The 17,826-nt window shown below is 43.9% G+C and overlaps 1 protein-coding gene across 1 annotated transcript; it reads right to left on the reverse strand.

The window, feature by feature from the left end:
- Positions 1 to 1,937: 1,937 nt before the first annotated feature.
- Positions 1,938 to 17,826, reverse strand: LOC103062621 (hydroperoxide isomerase ALOXE3). The gene is made up of 14 exons (XM_007426686.2): positions 17,680 to 17,826; positions 16,583 to 16,787; positions 14,383 to 14,464; positions 13,525 to 13,647; positions 12,045 to 12,148; positions 11,567 to 11,739; positions 11,301 to 11,444; positions 9,903 to 10,100; positions 9,002 to 9,088; positions 8,742 to 8,911; positions 6,813 to 6,934; positions 4,379 to 4,479; positions 3,806 to 3,976; positions 1,938 to 2,156 (listed from the first exon to the last, which is right to left on the reverse strand). Exons 1-14 carry the CDS (start codon positions 17,824 to 17,826, stop codon positions 1,938 to 1,940), a joined length of 2,046 nt encoding a protein of 681 aa, XP_007426748.1.

Raw genomic sequence — 17,826 nt, forward strand, 5'->3', positions numbered from 1 at the left:
ACTGGGATGGCCTTGGGCATTCCTGAGAAACAGATAACAGTCCATCTGCGGCTAATGGTTCACCTTCGAACCTTCCCCCCTTCCTCCTTTCTCTGTAATGGCAGAAATGAAGAAGCAAGCTAGCAAGAGAGTTGATTGATTGCAGGGATTCTGACAGGAGTTTTATGGAGGTAGGAATCCGTGGTTGGTGCCATTTCTAAGCTAGGAGATAAATATCTTGACACAGTTTGGTCCTTCAAAGAAAGAGAATGAACGAGGACTGAATTGCAAAAGAAATATATGGAAGAAGAGTGAATGGGTCGAGAGGAAGGGGAAGGATGAGAAAGCTATATCGTCTGGAAAAAGGAAGAGGAGAGAGATTTAAAGAGCCAAAGGCAGCGTGTGAATCAGCACACGCTGTATGGGTGGTGGAAGCAAGACGGGCTTGGAAAGATGGAAAGACATGGAGAGGTCTAGGAGTGCAGTTCGTGTGGACTAGTTTTAGTGGTGTTTCTTTTCCTTTTTCTAATCTCCCTCCGGCCACTCCTGAAGAAACTGTTCAGCACAGATGTAGTTAAATTCAAGGCCTTGTGAACATAAGCAGATAGCCATTTTCACAGGCAAAGGTGGAGAAGCCACAAATTGCAGAACAAATCTGGAATTGGGTGAGACCAAGAATCTTGGTCAAAGCAAGGGCAGGACTTCTTGGCACAACCAAGACAAGGTTAGTTTACAACATTAGCCAGCTGGTAAGCAACTCCTATATACACTGGCCTTTAAGGCAATGTTTCTCAACCCTGGCAACTTTAAGATGCGCGGACTTCAACTCCCAGAATTCCCCAGGCACCATGGGGAATTGTGGGAGTTGACGTCCACACATCTTAAAGTAGATGTAGATTTTGTATGGACAAATGTAATGAAATATGGGACTCATTTATGCGAAAATACAATAGGTTAAAAAAAAACATGATAGTCATATAAATGTATTAGAAATATATACGTACTTGGATAATATTTGCATTAGATAAGTATCCATAGAATTGTAATTGTTCGCTATTATAATGACATATTAACATTTTTTTTCTTTGTTGTATTTCACTTTTTTGTTAAAGCATTTTCTATGTGGTTTTTTTCTTCTCAATAATGATAAGTAAATAGATGATAGATAGATAGATAGATAGATAGATAGATAGATAGATAGATAGATAGATAGATAGATAGATAGGCAGGCAGGCAGGCAGACAGACAGACAGACAGACAGACAGACAGACAGACAGACAGACAGATAGATGATAGATAGACGTTGGACTCCAGCTCCCAGAATTCCCCACCCAGCATGACCGCCTCACCCTCACAATGCTGCAAACCATTAGAGAATAACCTGGAAGAGGGAACTTATGAATTTAATTTAATCTCCATCCCGCTTTCGACTTACAACTTTCTCTCCCTTCTCACTCGGCCCCACAAGGGGAAGGGCAGGTTCATTTTCTCTACTCAGTCAAGACAGCACGGAGTCGTTCAACCTCCAACATTTATGATGGGTTCGCAAAGCCAGGCCAAGCACATATGGGCACGTTCAGTCGTATGCCATGGGCAAGGCCCCCCAAAAGACAATAGGGTGTATTGATAATGAAGCAACAAGGGACTACAGATTTGTGAAAGCAGGATTGGTTACAGAAAACCCCGACAAAAAAATAATTATATGAAGTCAGGCTGCCCTTGCATTGTGCAACAGCAAAACTTTCCACAAGCTCTCACGATCTAGTCCACCTTCTCTTGCATTGTCTACCCATTAATACAACATAGAAACTACTTCCTCTTGAAGCCCACCTGCTTGCTAAATACTTGCTGCTACAGTTTAAACTCTTCCTATGCTCAGAAGCTCCATGCTAAAACTTTTAATAATATTCAGATTGCTTAAATTCTTCCACAGAATGGAGTCCCCCCCACACCCCCACTTAAATGCTGACACTGTTCTCTATCTCGGGAGGATAGAGGTAGTTGTAAGCAACAAGGACAGACTCATCCTCTTTGGTGAGAGGCTCCTTCTCGGTGAGCGATTTATTCCTCTTCTTAATTTCCTTGGAAATCTTGTCCAGTTGGTCTTGAAAGGCTGCAATGAGCTTTTTAGCGGCCTTCTCGGTGAAATGCTCGTCAGGATATCGGCCCAAGGGAATCTGGAGGAGGAGGAGGAGGAATGGAGGAGGAGGAGGAGGAGAAGAGAAGAGGGGGAGAAGAGGAGGAATGGAGAAGGAGAAGGAGAAGGAGAAGGAGAAGGAGAAGGAGAAGGAGAAGGAGAAGGAGAAGGAGAAGGAGAAGGAGAAGGAGAAGGAGAAGGAGAAGGAGAAGGAGAAGGAAGGGATTACTCATCTAATGAAGTCCTTCCCTTGAGTCATAGAAAGGGTGACAGAGGCCATGGAGCCCAACCTTGCTGAGTTTCCAAACTAAAGTATCCCAGACAGTATTAGTCTTCTCCGGCCTCCGCTTGAAAGCATCTAACAAAAGGGAGGTCACCATTTTTCTGGGTCAATAGTTCCACTGTCAAACTGCTCTTTGTAGTTTGACAGTGGAACTACTGACTATTACTTACTATTAAGTAATTTTTCCTAACATTCCAGAGATTCTGCCTTCCTATAACTTCAATCCATTATTCCATATTCTGTAGTCTGGGATGACCTTCGAGAGGGCTATCCTATTTCCCCTCCCCACAACACCTCATCTTCTCTTCCCAGAGCCAAACATCCCACTCCCTTCCATTTCTCTTTGTAGGACTTGGGTTTCTAGTCTATTTCTCTTCTCTAAAGCTATTCCATGTTCTCCGAATCTTCCTTCAAGGGTGGTGCCCAAATATGGACACCGAACTGACAGAACACGGTGGAATGATTTATTTCCCATGATTTGGAAACTAGATGTCCATTGAAGCAACTTAAAACTGCATTTGCAGCCACAGCAACTTTGTATACATATGGAACAAGCACCTCAACCAGTTGGTCTCTGAAAATGACCTTTCATCGTCCACTTCTTCTTAACCCATCTCCATGTCATATTTATGGCCATTATCACAGCCCCATCCCCTTGTAAAGAGGCTTGCGCTGGGTGTCCTGCTCCTCAGCTCCACCAAAATATTGCTTCTCCCACTTCTCCTCCCCGCACCATTTTCTCCCATTGCTTATAGCTTGCACCCCCCTGTTCTTCATTACCAGTGCTTCTTCCAAGGTGACTCCTATGCAAAATAGTGTGGGTGGGTGGGTGGTTTTGTTTTTGTTCTTTGTTTACAAAAAGCATGGTGACCAATCCTGAAGACCATTCAGCACTGCAAACTAGAAGGTATACAGGGCAGGTGGAAGCTCCAGATTACTCAGAGTTTATTTTGAGGAGTGTTCATAATGGCTCTAACCCTAACCCTCAAAGCTTGACTGCTCAGCACTTGCTTACAAGTAGACCAAGGGTGGAATCAAGCCATCACAGCAGAGAGGTGGTTCCACTGATCTTCTCCAAGGATTTATCCCACTGGCATCAACAAGCCCCAGGTATCTCACCTGACTGGATGGGCTGCAAACGTTGCCTTATGCTGATATAGATGGTTGAGTCCACCAGCTCATTGTTGTCATTAGTGTTTACTCTTTGGCTTACCATTGTCATTTGGGGACACAGCAGATCTTCTTAGAGAACCATTGCACAGCCTATCTGGAGGAGTCAGGCACTGCCCTAGGGGTCCTTAGCAAGGTGCTTCACCACTATCGCCTTTCCCCCCATGTCACTGAAGCATCAGGGAGGTGGGCCTGTCATCTTGGCATCCATTTCTAGAGTGGGTGGGTGCACTCACCATGTCTCCTGAAGGGGCACTGAGCTGCCACAGGGTGCTCAGGATGATGGATGTGATGTTGACTTCTGGGATGGTGTCTTTGTAGCTCTTCAGACTCGCTTGGCCCTTGCTCTGTGGGGGAGGCTTCCTCATGGAGGAGGGGAAGTTGGGCATCCAGGCACCGATATCAAACTGCAATCCAACATTCCAAGAATGAACAACACCAAAGGGTTCCTGGTAGGTTACATCCCACAGCCTGGTCCTCATGATGATCACGTCCAACTGCTTGATTCTGTAAGGGAACTTTCCTTGACTTCTGGTGACTCCAAGGATGTCCCGGAATTTTTCTTGCAACGTGATGGGAAATGATTTCCTATCACCCTCTTCTGTTTTCTAACTTCCCAGTCTAGTCTCCAGCCCTGGAACTTCCAGTGGCTTTCCCATCCAAATCCTAACCAGATCTGTTCCTGCTTAGCATTTCAAGATCCACTCACAGTGATTCAGTGCTGCCACCTAGCGGGGCCTATAGGGTATGCCCCCGCAAATTAATGACCCTCAGCGGATTTACCTGTTTGCAGGTGCACTTGTTCCTACCTGTCCGCTGTTCACAGCAGCATGCTGGGCTGAGCAGGTATAAATCACCATGGTCAGGAACTTTTTGAGTTCTTTCACAGTCCTGAATGAGGAAGGGATGCCTGAGAATGTAGGGAGGAAAGCGTAAAGAGAAATGCGCAACCAGTTATTAAAAACAATCCTCCACAAGGTACTTAAGGAAAGCTGATGCATACAGGCAAGCAGAGGAAAAGTTTACCGAAGTGTGCGCCCGCTCAGAATTCCTTGAACTCATCAGATTCCAAGTAATTGTTTTTCTGAAAATAAGCAACCCTAACACTGAATTGTTCAGGAGAAAATGTATCTATGTGGTCACTAAGACTCGACACTGATTTGATGGCACGTAATCAATCAATCAATCAATCAATCACTACTGAAGGAAATTGATTTTAATGATGCCAGTGTTCTAGCAGTGGAAGAGTCTACCTGTGGAAATTGTAGGTTCTCCAACTCCAAGATTGACTTGGTCATTCTTCATGACTTCTGCATCATTTCCTTTCTTCTCTCCTTACCTGCTCATGCAACATGAATGGACGTTGCTCCAAATTCCTAATGCTAGGGGATAACTTCCAGTGAGGACATGGTGAATTGATGTCCCTGGCAGAGATGGATGACATTACGGCTGAAAACGGCAGCCAGATGTTGGATCCGGACCGCCAAAATCTCTCTGGAGAAAGGAGAGATCTTGAGATCGCCCATACGTACTCCAAACAGCCAGTTTTCATGAGCAGATGGCAGGAATCAAGGTTTTTGCAGCTGGCTTGGGAATGGCTGGGAGTCGCAGGATTACATGAGCTTCACAGCTGTCAGTGTAGCCTATTCGGACTCACGGTTTGACTGAGCCTCATATCTTAATCACTTTGGATTTTACAGTGGTACCTCGGGTTACGAACGCCTCTGTTAATGAACTTTTCAGGTTACGACCAGCTCCGGCCGCAAAAATTTATCTCGGTTTGCGAACTCCGCCTCGGGTTACGAACTGGATCCGTGGCCATTTTCCCTCCCGTGACATGGTCCGCAGCCATTTTTCCGCCTCTGACACGTGGTCCATGGCCATTTTCCGCCCCTGACACGTGGTCCATGGCCATTTTTCCGCCCCTGACACATGGTCGTAGGGAGGGGAACTCTCCCTCCAAGCAATAGCCACCTCCCTGTCCTCCATGCCAGAACGGATTAACGGTAATTACATTGAACCTTACGGGGAAATTTGCTTCGGGTTACGACCAATTCGGGGTGTGACCAGAGTCACGGAACGAATTAAGTTCGTAAACTGAGGTTCCACTGTATTTTTATTTTTTTACTGCTTTTTAAAGATTGAGAACCTTTAGAACAGCAAGTTTTATTGATTCACTGGAAGAGTTTTCTTCAATCCATTAAGAAACAAGTTTTAACTATGAGCTTAAGGATTTGCAAAAAGTTTTCAGAATACAGGTAGCCCCCAGTTTAAGAACGAGTTCTGTTCCCAAGGTCTGTCCTTAAGTTGAACTTGTATGTAAGCCAGACCAGTATTATTGTATAATTCTGTATAAGTAATATTGCATAATTAACTCAAACCATTGTGTATTTAACTTGAATTTTACTACAGTAGGTTCCGTTCCTAACTATGGATCATCCTTAAACCGGGCATTCTTAACCCGAGGATTATCTGTATACAGCAAAAGGGTGATTAGAGTGTTCATTTTAGAAAGTTTAATAAAATTATTATTTTAAAAAACCCAAGTTCTTGATGTTAGGTATTACCCTGTTAACTATAAAGACGCAAAAATAATTTTCTACTAAGGAAGATGCTGTGAATTTCAACAATAGCATTCAAAACCTTCTGTAGAATTCTTCCAGGAGAACGAGAATCGATCAGTCATTCCTAGGTACTTCAAAAAGACTCATTCTTGGAATAATTTTGTTTCTGTTTGCTTGTTTTTAATTGGTACCCTATAATTGGCAATGTATTGTAGTGATGGTTGGGATAAATGAGTATGTCCATTTTAATGTCTACCTCAGTATTTCTCAACCTTGGCAACAAGAAGTTCTGTGGACTTCAACTCCCAGAATTCCCCAGCCAGCATGCTGGGAGTTGAAGTCCACAAATCTTAAAGTTGCCAAGGTTGAGAAACACAATCCTAGGGATTTCCAATGCCCAGTTGATTATGTTTTTATATATTATCATAGACTATGTGACCCAACACTGTGTGTCATTTACAATTCTGTGGTGGCCGTTCATTGTTTGAACAGCCCACTTCACCCCAGAATCAGCCGATTCCCCTGCCTATTTATTTATTTACCAATCCATTTAACCGATGGGCTTTCAACTGAACTTCCAGGTGAACTTTTAATCCAAAATGACACAACTGATAATGCTATCTGAAGCTCGCCTACGCTGCATTCAGTATCTGTGGCTTATTAAAGGACTGGTCCTTACCAGAAGATGTCCGTGCCAGGAAGCCTTTCTGAAAAATCTCGTATATCCAGGACTGCAGTTCTGAATCTTCCTGGACGGAACAATCCATCTTATAATACAAATCAACAATGCCAGAGACAAAGCTGAGAAGAGAAGAACCAAAGAGGAAAGATGAACTCTACGGGAATGACTTAATAACTTCTAACTCTGGCTTATAGGAAGGTCAAGGATTCCAGATTTCCTCAATACTCAACCAATAACAATAGTTTATGACTTTTAGAGCCCTGAACATATTAGGGTCCACCTGTCTCCTCTTGGAACCTGCCCGGTTACTTCCAGCAGCAGGAGACACCTTCTGGGAGATGCTCCATCTACCAGAGATTGCCTATCTGATACATGGAGAGGACCTTCTCCTGTGTGGTCTTCAAGGGATGGAATGAGCTCCCCAGGAATGGCTACGTGGTGCCCTTCTACCCAGTATTTAGGAAATGGCAAAGAGACATCCATATGTCACCAGGCATTTAACAGGGCATCTGATCGTAATCGTCTTGATTCTAATCTCAAGTTTGATCACAAATATTTCATTACTGTGCATTATATTTTGCATTTGCGTCTTGGAAGCTTGCCTGGGCTAATTATGTAAGCAGAAAGCCAGAGTATGTGCTTAATAGTAGTAATTGTGATGATTATGACAATGTGTCCTCTTTTGAAGGTTGCTCAGCAAATACTAGTAGTTAAAGGATCAATTCAAGCTTTAACCAAAAGCCTAAGAATTGTCCAAACATCTCCATAATACATCTGTAGTTAGGAGTAGCTGTTTTCTGTAAGCTGAATGTTGTGAGGTCGAATAATTCTAATTCTTTTCAGCTGCTTTGACAGTTCTACCGTTATAGTTCCTAATGTTCCAACAACTACGGGGAAACGTCTGCTGGTTTATTCCATAATATCTGCATTTCAGTTGCCAGTCCTGATAGGTACAGACTTTTCCAGTTGCTTTTGAGCTAGGCGACCGTCATTTGATATAATTCACTTTCCTATTATTACTGATATTTATACCCTGTCTACCAGATAGTTCTCACTGGATTTGGGACTTCTGATTGTCATATTCTTCTCAAGGATCTAGGATAGCTAAAGATATTGTCATCGTATATATGCTGTTCCAAGTAAGGCAACTTTTTGTAATGGGTGAGTTGAGATCCTGTCCGTTCCTATTGCGTCCAAGTCCTTGTCCAGAACTTTTGGGATGGCACCAAGCCGACCAACCACGACTGGTGCCATTTTCTTTTCATTCGCACATTCGCTCAATCGCTATTTGAAAGACTTCATATTTCTCTATTATTATTATTATTATTATTATTATTATTATTATTATTATTATTATTTCTTTCTCCCCCTTCAATCTCCCGTTCTACAAAGCCAATTATCGATACTGGTTTGTTTCTAACTACGGTCATGTCTGACTTATTATGGGTTTATGGATCTGTATTTGGAAATCTTCTAGAATCTTAACCTTTTGGTTCTCAACCACTTTTTCAATATTGAGATTCCACCCATCCTTTGTGGATGATGGGTTGTAATGCTTAAAAGGTTCTAAAGAACCTTTTCTTTCTTTCTTTCTTTCTTTCTTTCTTTCTTTCTTTCTTTCTTTCTTTCTTTATTTATTTATTTATTTATTTATTATTAAATTTGTATGCTGCCCATCTCCCCCAATGGGTGACTCTAAATATTTAGCCTGTGCAAACGTGTGACATCCACATACCTGTTGTTCTTACTGTTATTTCTTTGGTGTTCCATCTCAGCCATATCCTCTGCCCCCACGTCCCCTTTTCAAAACCCACATAATGCTTGAAATGCTTTCTCCAGCTCTAAACACATTCTTCCAATTTGCCTTAAATTTCCCTGTGGGCCCACTACTTGGTCCTGCATGATCCCACCTCCTCCTGGCCTAACCTCTCTACTGCTGCCCAGATCTTCAGACCATCATCTTTGTAGTGATAGTTGGGCAACGAAGACACTCCACGGGCCTTGATATCTTCTGGGAGACAAAGGGAGGAATACATCGTAGCTGCCGTCCCCTTTTGCAACAGCTGGACCAAGCCCTCAAAGCCGGTGCCAATTGCCTAGAAGGAGAATCGGAACAGCGAATCCAAGTTATCAGATGGAGCCTACTTGAAGACAGGCCTGGTCTGGTGAATTGCAGGCTAACGTACCTTATCAAACACTCCTCCTTTTGCAGCAAGGAGGGTCCGGGCCAAGGTGTTGATGTGAAGGGTATAGCGGGTGTGAGGGATCAGGAGCTGCCAAAGAGAAGATTGAGAGGCAAAACATGTTCCTCACTGGTACCATCTCGTCCAGACCTCTACGGGGCACAATCTCATACCAGCTTTTCTCAGCGTGGCACCAAATATATTGGCTTGCATTCCCCATCATCCTCAGCCATCAGCCATGGACAGGTTGGGGAAGGCAGCTTACTCACTGGGTGACTTGCTTGGGCTGTGTTGAGTTCAAATTCTCTCCCAGAAAAGGAATGCAGTAAATTTTTCAGCATACTTGGTTGAAACTTGGTTTCAGTTTTGCTGCTTTTATATATACACAGCCAAGTTTTTCCTTCTCCTAGGAGCTTCTTGTTATTTCCTAGGAATTGCCCACATTATGGGCTCAAAAATGAGAAACTTGCCAGGCAGAAGAAAAGGGTAGGAAAAGGCAGGACTTCTTCTGAGCATCTTTCTGAGCTGAGTCAGCCAGCAAGTAACTAGTTTCATGCTGTGTTGGCTACGCAATGCAGAACTGAAAAGATAGACTCATCTACAGTCATATCAATGAGACTCATGTACCTTCTGAAAGTCCACACTGTTCCCCAAAAGGCAATATTATCTTGTCACAAAAGTAATATATTGTACACCATGACAGGACTGGCAGATCATTCAAACCTTCAGATGCAGGAAGACATCCATCAAACTACCAAGCCCAACAAAAGGAAGATAATGAGGTCCTTCTGCTGTAGAGCCACACTAACCACTGTAAACTATGGGATGGTGAGGAAGGAACCCTGAGTGAATCAAGATTTGAACCAAAGCCCATGATTTCTGTCACGCTTGAAAAATGTTCTACCTTGTAGAGAGGATGACACATCGGAAGCTGGCGGAGAGTCGCTATGGTGAACACCTCCGCCAGGAGGTGCGTCCGGAGCAGGTGGGTGAGAGCCTGGTGCACGAGGAAGTCAGAATTGCGCACCCAGGTCTTGGCCAGGATCCAATCCCATTCAGGATCGCTGGGCAGGAAGATGGGTGAGTTGGAAGACTGGCTAAGCTGTGAAAAGGAGCAGAAGCCAATCCATCAGGAGGTGTGTGTGTGTGTGTGTGTGTGTGTGTGTAAACAACTTCTAGAACAATGTTTCTCAACCTTGGCCACTTTGAGATGAGTGGACTTCAACTCCCAGAATTCCCCAGCCAGCTATGCTGGCTGGGGAATTCTGGGAGTTGAAGTCCACATGTCTTAAAGTTGCTAAGGTTGGGAAACACTGTTCTAGAATAAATATATCTAAGAGATTGGGGGGTTGTGACCCAGCACCTGACCTTTTAACTAGCATGGGACAGACCAAGGTACAGCAGATGAGTCTCCCCTTGGGCTGCTGAATACAACACTGAGCAAGGATTTAATTCAGAGATTTGATTCAAAGCCAATCAACTCTCCTCCTCAAAATAATTTTCCAGCTCAGATCCCTGATTCAGATTGAATTGCCAAATCATATCAGATACATTTTATTTGCCTTGGACCCATCTGAACCATCTTTGCAGACGGGCACTTGGGTTTTTATCATCCAAGTCAGTTTGAAGTGGACTGATTTGGACGATTTGGCCCAAACCGACTGGATGATGCAAATCCAATCCACGATTCTGGTGGAATCAATGTGATTTCAAATCAGATTAGACTACTTTCAGATCTTCCAATGGTGCATTGATCACCACTATAACTGAGTCCCTCCCCCTTGCTGCTGGTCCTCCTCTTCCTCTCTTTCCTTCCACCTTTCCCAGCATTAGAGCTTCTCCAGAGAGCTGGGTCTTCACATCATGTGTCCCAAGTAGGATCATTTGAGCCTGGTCATTGGTCCCTCCAATGAGAACTCTGGGCTGATTTGTTCAATGATCCATTTGTCTGTTTATCATGAATGGGGTGGGGGTGAGGTTTAGAACATTCAAAATAGAGGCTGCTACCAGACGATTGAAGGCCTCCCCTTTTTAATGTGTGTTGAGCATGTGTGGCAGGTAAAAAAGGGGCAGAGCTTCACTTGGACAGCCGTAGCTGCCATCATGACTTTTCGACCCTGTCCTGTGGACATCCCTGCATTCAATGAGTCTGTGGTCACTTTGCTTTAGAGAAGGCAGTGGACAGACAGTGTTTCTGCACAATATCACTGCAGCATGGCAGCGTAGTCTCTCCTCCTTCCCAGTTGTGTCACTACAACAAGTCTCTAACACCTTCCTAGTCTCCAATAACCCAACTTCATACCTGGATGGCAAGAGGCATGAGACGCCCTTCAGATGACAAGTGTAGCAAACACAATGGAGCTGCTATATGCTGAAGACGTCCATTATTCAGCCCCGGACTAATGCCCTCCAAGATGTGGTAATCCGCAATGAAAATCCTTTGCTTCTGTGGAGGCATAGCATGAGAAACTCAGACATGGAAGTGGACTGATGAAATGGCTTCCTTTCCAGGAAGGGGGGGGGTCTCCTAGAAGGGCCCCTTAAAGCATGTAGCACCAGCTTCCTTACATTCAGCTCCTTCTGCAATGTGGTGGAGTCCCCAAGAGATCTGGCTACCATCTCTTGGGTCACAGGAAAATTAGACGGGATCTTGGTGCATAACTGGATGACGTTTGGGTTCAGTCCATTTAAGAATTGGTAGCCAAAGAATTCGTCCCTCTTCCAATGCTCCATGACATGTTCTGGAACAAAGAATATCAAGGGGAGGATTTGGCTGCCGAAAAGATAAGATGGCCTAATAATTTGGAATCCAGTTCAGTATCCCCCTCTCTGGAATCAAAGTTAAACTGGGCAGGTTCCATCAGGGGAATTCACATGCAGGATTCTTGGGTTCTACCACACTGGTAAAACGAAGAAATCTGGGGAGTAATATTTTCAGAGGATATGCTCCACTCAGTTTTCAGAGGGTTCTGAAATAAGCAGAATGAGGATCTGTCAGATGTCACTTCTAATGGGCTTTTAGCTGCTAGCTAGACCACCAGATTACCTGACATCTCTGTCTTGTTAAACCAGAAAACCTTCTTGATGTCCTCCAATTTGTCCCAGGATTCTTGTCTATCAGAATACCCTCTCAGCTTGAGTTCCACTTGCCTAGGAGTAGTAGAAAAGCAGGATTGAGTAGACCATGGTTTCCCTACCTTCAAATATTCCTCCCAATGGGAAGAGCCCATTCCACCAAATGCTTAGATCATCCACCTTGAGAACATGTGGCACAAAGGATGTGCAAGCCGCCACAGGGAGACATGGTGAACTACCAACACAGTAGGTCAAACATTCTTGTGACTATGACCCCCATGCAGAAAAGTTCATCTTATTCAAAGCCAACTGAACTGAAGCTACCTCTTTCCTTGTATCATATCATATTATAAGAAGTTCCTCTGCCGGATCATTTGCAAGCCATCCTTTACTGTAACATCCTGCTTTTTAACAGAGGCCAACCAGGTGCTCACAAAGGAAGAAAATAGCCCTCTCCCTATGCTGATAAATATTAATCACTAAATTAATATTTACCCTTAACCTGGAAGTTCAAATTAACTGCAGGTTAAAAGAAAACCCAGAGGTTTGAAGACTTCAATATAACCAAGGAGAAAAATCAGAATAACAAGGTTGATTATAAATGTCCTTCCACTCCTGGGTCTACTACAAACTAAATTCTGTCATGTTCCAGAGCTTCATCTAGACTAGTGTTTTTCAAACTTGGCAACTTTAAGATGTGTGGACTTCAACTTCCAGAATTCCCTGCTGGGGAATTCTGGGAGTTGAAGTCCACACATCTTAAAGTTGCCAACTTTGAAAAACACTATTGTAGACTCAGGAAAAAGAAGGACTTCTCATGAGCAAGGTCTTTCTCTTCAGTCGACCTGTAACTCCCAAGGAGAAATAGTAGACCTGTAACTCCCTTGGCTCTGAACTTTTATACCTTGGCATTCTGGGAAGACAGTGAAGCTACCATCTCTTGATTGCTTGGGATAATGTCCTCAGTGGATCTGAGTCTTCAGATTCCTGGGGCTTTGGCAAGACATTCCAGGAAGTCTTCTTTGAACAGCTCCTTGCCAACCAGCCCCAACTGAGTAGTCTCCAAATGTGTTTGGGCTACAACCTCCAGAACCTCCCCAAAAAACATCTGGAAAGTGTCACTTTGAGAAAAACTAGGCTGACATTTTTCCACTGAAGGATACATCCAGTATTTCACCATCTCCCAAATATAGGCAACCAGGTTCTTTGGTACTACAAGTTGCAATTCCTTCCTCTCTGCCTGCAGAAGTCCTTTTGGATTTCCCCTAACCAAACGCTGTTACTCATAAGGATCTACTTTGGCTGTATCTTCTGATCAACATTGACCAAGATATTTTGGTAGCCCAAACCAACAATACAATACAGTCAATTCAAAATACCATTATTTAAAAATAAAGTTCATTAGGCATCCAAAGTGAGCTAAGATCTTTTGTTTCCTGCACAAAACTTACTTGGCCTTGGAGTTTTGGATGAAGGTGGCGGCTTTGGTGAAAGAAAATTTGATGTCTGTGTCCAGCTCCTCAACAGAGTTGACATCCAGGCAATAAGGGACCCCTGGTGCAAACTCCTTCCACCTAAAGCAGTGAGCATTAGTATTATGTAGAACCAGAGGTTTCCATGAGAGGGAGGTTAAAAAAGTCAAGATGGTGGCCATGATTGCCCTGCCCCTTTTTTACATGTGGGTTTTGATTGCACAATCATGGCTTTTTTGACCTCCCTTTGGATACCTCTCTGTAGAACTGCCCTAAAATTTCACAAAAAACTTTTCTGAGAATATTTCTGAGATTATTTTCCTACTCCTTCCCTAAAAAGAGTCATTTTTCAGAATATTTCTCATCTTGTGTCAGCTGTCAGGTTTTTTTCCCCTATGGTATCTTGGAAGAGTGTTGGACCCGGGCCTTGGTGAGAGATGCAAAAGAATAACTACGTCACAGCAAGGAGGAGGAATTATTGCCAAAACCAAAAAAACCAAAAAAAAAAAAAAGAAGAAGAAGATTTTCTTTCCTCCTGAAAAAATATTTGGGAAAATTGCACCTCCAATTTCATTGCCTACAAGTAGGATAAATCAGAATTTGGAGAGGCTGTTTTCATGTCATAGGACATTAGGATCCTCACATACACAAACACACATATTCCTTGCTTCTCTGAGACCCGGGGTTTGAACTAACAGCATCAGGGACAATTTGTGGGTGGGTCAAAAAAGTCAAGATGGTGACCGTGTCCATGCACTACAACCCTGTTGAGTTTTGGTCTTCATTTTCAGAACTCCACCCATGGATGCCTCTGGGCAGCCTCAAAATTTCACTCACCAGTATGTATTCTGTCTGCGCTGAAGCTCTTCCTCTCGATGCTGCTGCAACCTTGGCAAACTGTCCATGGCAGGTGTCTTCGCTGGGGAAATAGCAACAAAGATGGAGGTTAGCAAGAAGAACCAGCTGCTCCCTCAAGAGATCGCTGAAAGTAGATCCTAGACATCCTGACTCCTCTGGAGCAGGTCAAAGGAGACCAGGGGATGAATGGAGGATGGCCTGATGGATCCGACCAAACTCTTGAAACATTCTGTTCCCATCATGCCCAGCGAGGGGTCCCAAAGGGAAGTCCACAAGCCGGATGCGAGGCTACAGGATCCCCCACTCAACTGGTATTCAGAAGTAGTATGTAGCCATCAGCATGGGGGTCCCTGGAGAGGGAAAAGGGGGCCATATGTCACACGTATGTAGACTTAATTGCACAGATGGCATGAATCATGTCAGTTGCATCATTTGCTTTGGTAACTGGTGCAAGTAACAGAATTCAAGTCATTTGCACATGACGTTCTCATGGCTTGCCAAGCCTTGGAGGCAGGCCAGGTCAAGAAACCGACACAGCGGGGATTCCAGGAAGGTTTTTTCTTGGAGTAAGGTAGCATAACAAAATCTTGCAAGCCTCTCCAAGTTTCTTTCTGTCCCATCTTATACTAAATAGAATCAAGGTGGGGTTATCTTGAGTTTCTTTCTCACTCTTTTTCAAGACAGAGGAACCTTTACTGCTCCAGAGGTATAGGTCAGAGCTGAATGTACAAGAAATGAGGCGTACGCTAAACCAAAACTAAATACAGGTAGTGTAAGGAAAATATACCTTTGGCTGAAAGAAGCAAGTTTTTGGGTGAAAGAAGCAAGTTTTTAGAGGCCTCAGATGAATGGGATCGCCTTAATAAAATTGAAACATAAAGGAAGGTGCAGCCCCTTTGAAGCTGGTGTGAACTAAGCTGATTGTCAACTCCTTGTCACAAACATCCCCACAGCAACTTAAGGAGGATGCCTTCTTCCTGCCATTTGGCACCTTGAGCTAATTTGTTTCTTCTTTTCTTGAAGAGAGCAGTTGTCCTTGTAGATAGCAGATAATAGAGAGGCAGAAAGTAACCTGAGAAGTATTGCTTATTTAGGTATGCCTGCATCATCATATGAATATGTATGCAGATGCGTTCTTTTTCCGTTCTCCTTGTAGAACTTATATAAATATCAGGGCACCCATTTTGCCTACAGGGGAGTGTCTCCCACTAACCCCTGGTGGGGTCCCCCTCCAGTACATACTGTCTAATAAACACTGCAGTGAAGCCTTGATTATTTTGCATTTGTGTCCTGTCTTTTGATTCTACAGTAGTCCTCAACTTATGAACATCCATTTAACAACCAAGTTACAACGGCACTGAAAATAGTGACTTACAACCAGTCCTTGTACTTACAACCATCGCAGCGTCCCTGGAGTCATGTAATCAAAATTTGGGTGCTTGGCAACTGGCATGTATTTATGACAGTTGCAGTGTCCTGTGGCCATGTGACCACCATATACGACCTTCCTGGGGGGCTTCCGACAAGCAAAGTCAATGGGGGAAGCTGGATTTGCTTAACAACCGCTGGAAAAATGGTCATAAAATCTGGTGTGACTCACTTACTGACCACATCGCTTAACAACGGAAGTTCCGGTTCCCATAGTGGTCGTAAGTCGAGGACTGCCTGTATATTGTAAGAATGTAAAAATCCCCATAGTGATGGCCCCATTAAGATCAGCACGCCAGGAGTTTATGAGTCTAATTTCAAGCAGTGTGTTTTAAAAAAAATTCAAATGTTTTCCAGAAAGCTCAATGACCAGCACTTATTGCTACAGCAATCAGGTTAATAGTACACAAGTGTTTTTCTCTGAAGACTAAATACCAATGAACACCCCATGAAATCACAATATTAAAAAAAAAATAGGGAGGGTAAAGGAGTATTATTGGTATCTGTAAGAGGTCACAATGCCAAAATGGCTGTGATACCCTCCTGATGCAAACGATGAGAATGACGTGTGTCAGTGACTCATGGAGGTGGCATAACCCTGCCATCTGTGTGATGGTGCACTTGACATCACTTTGCCTTCCCTCACCTACTGCGCAGATGCACGATGTTACGCCTCGTTGACTTTGCTGAGTGTAAGCAGGAATCTGAGGCTCACAGCCTTCTCCTCTTTCCCTTGAGTAGGCCTACTCACCCATTCCCTCTCGGAGCTCTAGTGGCTGGGAGTCCTCTATCCACTGGTAGCAGGGGAAATTGTAGGTCATCCCCTTGGCCGATGTCACCGTGACAAAATTACAATACCAGCTGTTGGAAAGAGGTTCAACCAAGGCATCTTTCTGGAGGCGGAGAAGAAGGATTTCCCCCAGGTTGTGCTCACAAGTGATTTTGTATTCACTCTCCTGCAGTTGACATTCGGAGCATCCAGAGGCATCATGGAAAAGAAAAGGGGACGTCATGAGTCAGAGGAACCTCAACTGGTTCTCTAGGGGAGACGTTGCTGCTGGATCTAGGGACCCATCCTCTGCTTAGCTGGCAACCTTGGGTGGTGGTGAATCATAGGTTTCAGTTGTGGTGAGGAGGAACTAGGATGTGGGTGTGGATGATGTCAGTTCACCTTGTGTTGGAACCAAAATGTTGTGAAATAAGAAGGCAAGAAGGAGAAGTTTCACAACACCTGTTGCCCTGAGCAAAAATGATCAACAGGAGCCAAGGCTTCACCATGGTTCCAGCAAAAGCCAAGAAAGAGAGAAAGGCCTGGAGGAAAGCATTTTAACATGGTTGTGAGGAAGGGCCCAGAGAAGCCACGTAAGACACAAAGAAAAAAAAAATCTTCAAAAGATTGAACATCTTTTTCTTTCAGGTCATGCGGGCTAAAACGTGATCCCTGCAAAAACTGTAATTTGGAGAATAGACAGGTTGGACTAGTTATTCCCCTCAGAATGAAAAAAGTGAAAAAAAAAAGCCTGTAAATTAAAACACGAAGGATTGTTGACCCACATGTTTGAACATGAAAAGTTGCGAAGCAGAGTCAGATATCAGGCATACATAAAACTAGCGAAAACTCACATCCACACACTGCAGTTATTTGGAGGAGGGAAAAAAACATGTATCTCGGCTTGTTTTGTGCGCTAGCAGATCGTGTGCGTGTGTGTGCGCGCGCCTGTGTGTCTACTGCTTTGAAGAGATTTCCCACCGTACCCTTGATCACCCTGCCGCCCCCTGAGAAAAAAGTGAGAAGATCTAACTTGCTAAGGCATCCAGGATCCAGGCGTTCCGTTCTTCAGAACTTACCCTGCCTCGATAGAAGTGGGAACTCAGGGTGTTAAGGGCGGTTTTCGGACTCTCGCCCTTGGTGCCCACCAAGGTGATGGAAATTAAATCAAAGGTGCCTGAATGATGGAAGTTGCCTGTAACAACCCGGACATTGTACGTTGCCAT

This window comes from Python bivittatus, unplaced genomic scaffold, assembly GCF_059951505.1.
Source record: "Python bivittatus isolate LINGU-HERP-01145 unplaced genomic scaffold, Pbiv_v1 ctg000370_np1212, whole genome shotgun sequence".
Lineage (NCBI taxonomy): Eukaryota > Metazoa > Chordata > Lepidosauria > Squamata > Pythonidae > Python > Python bivittatus.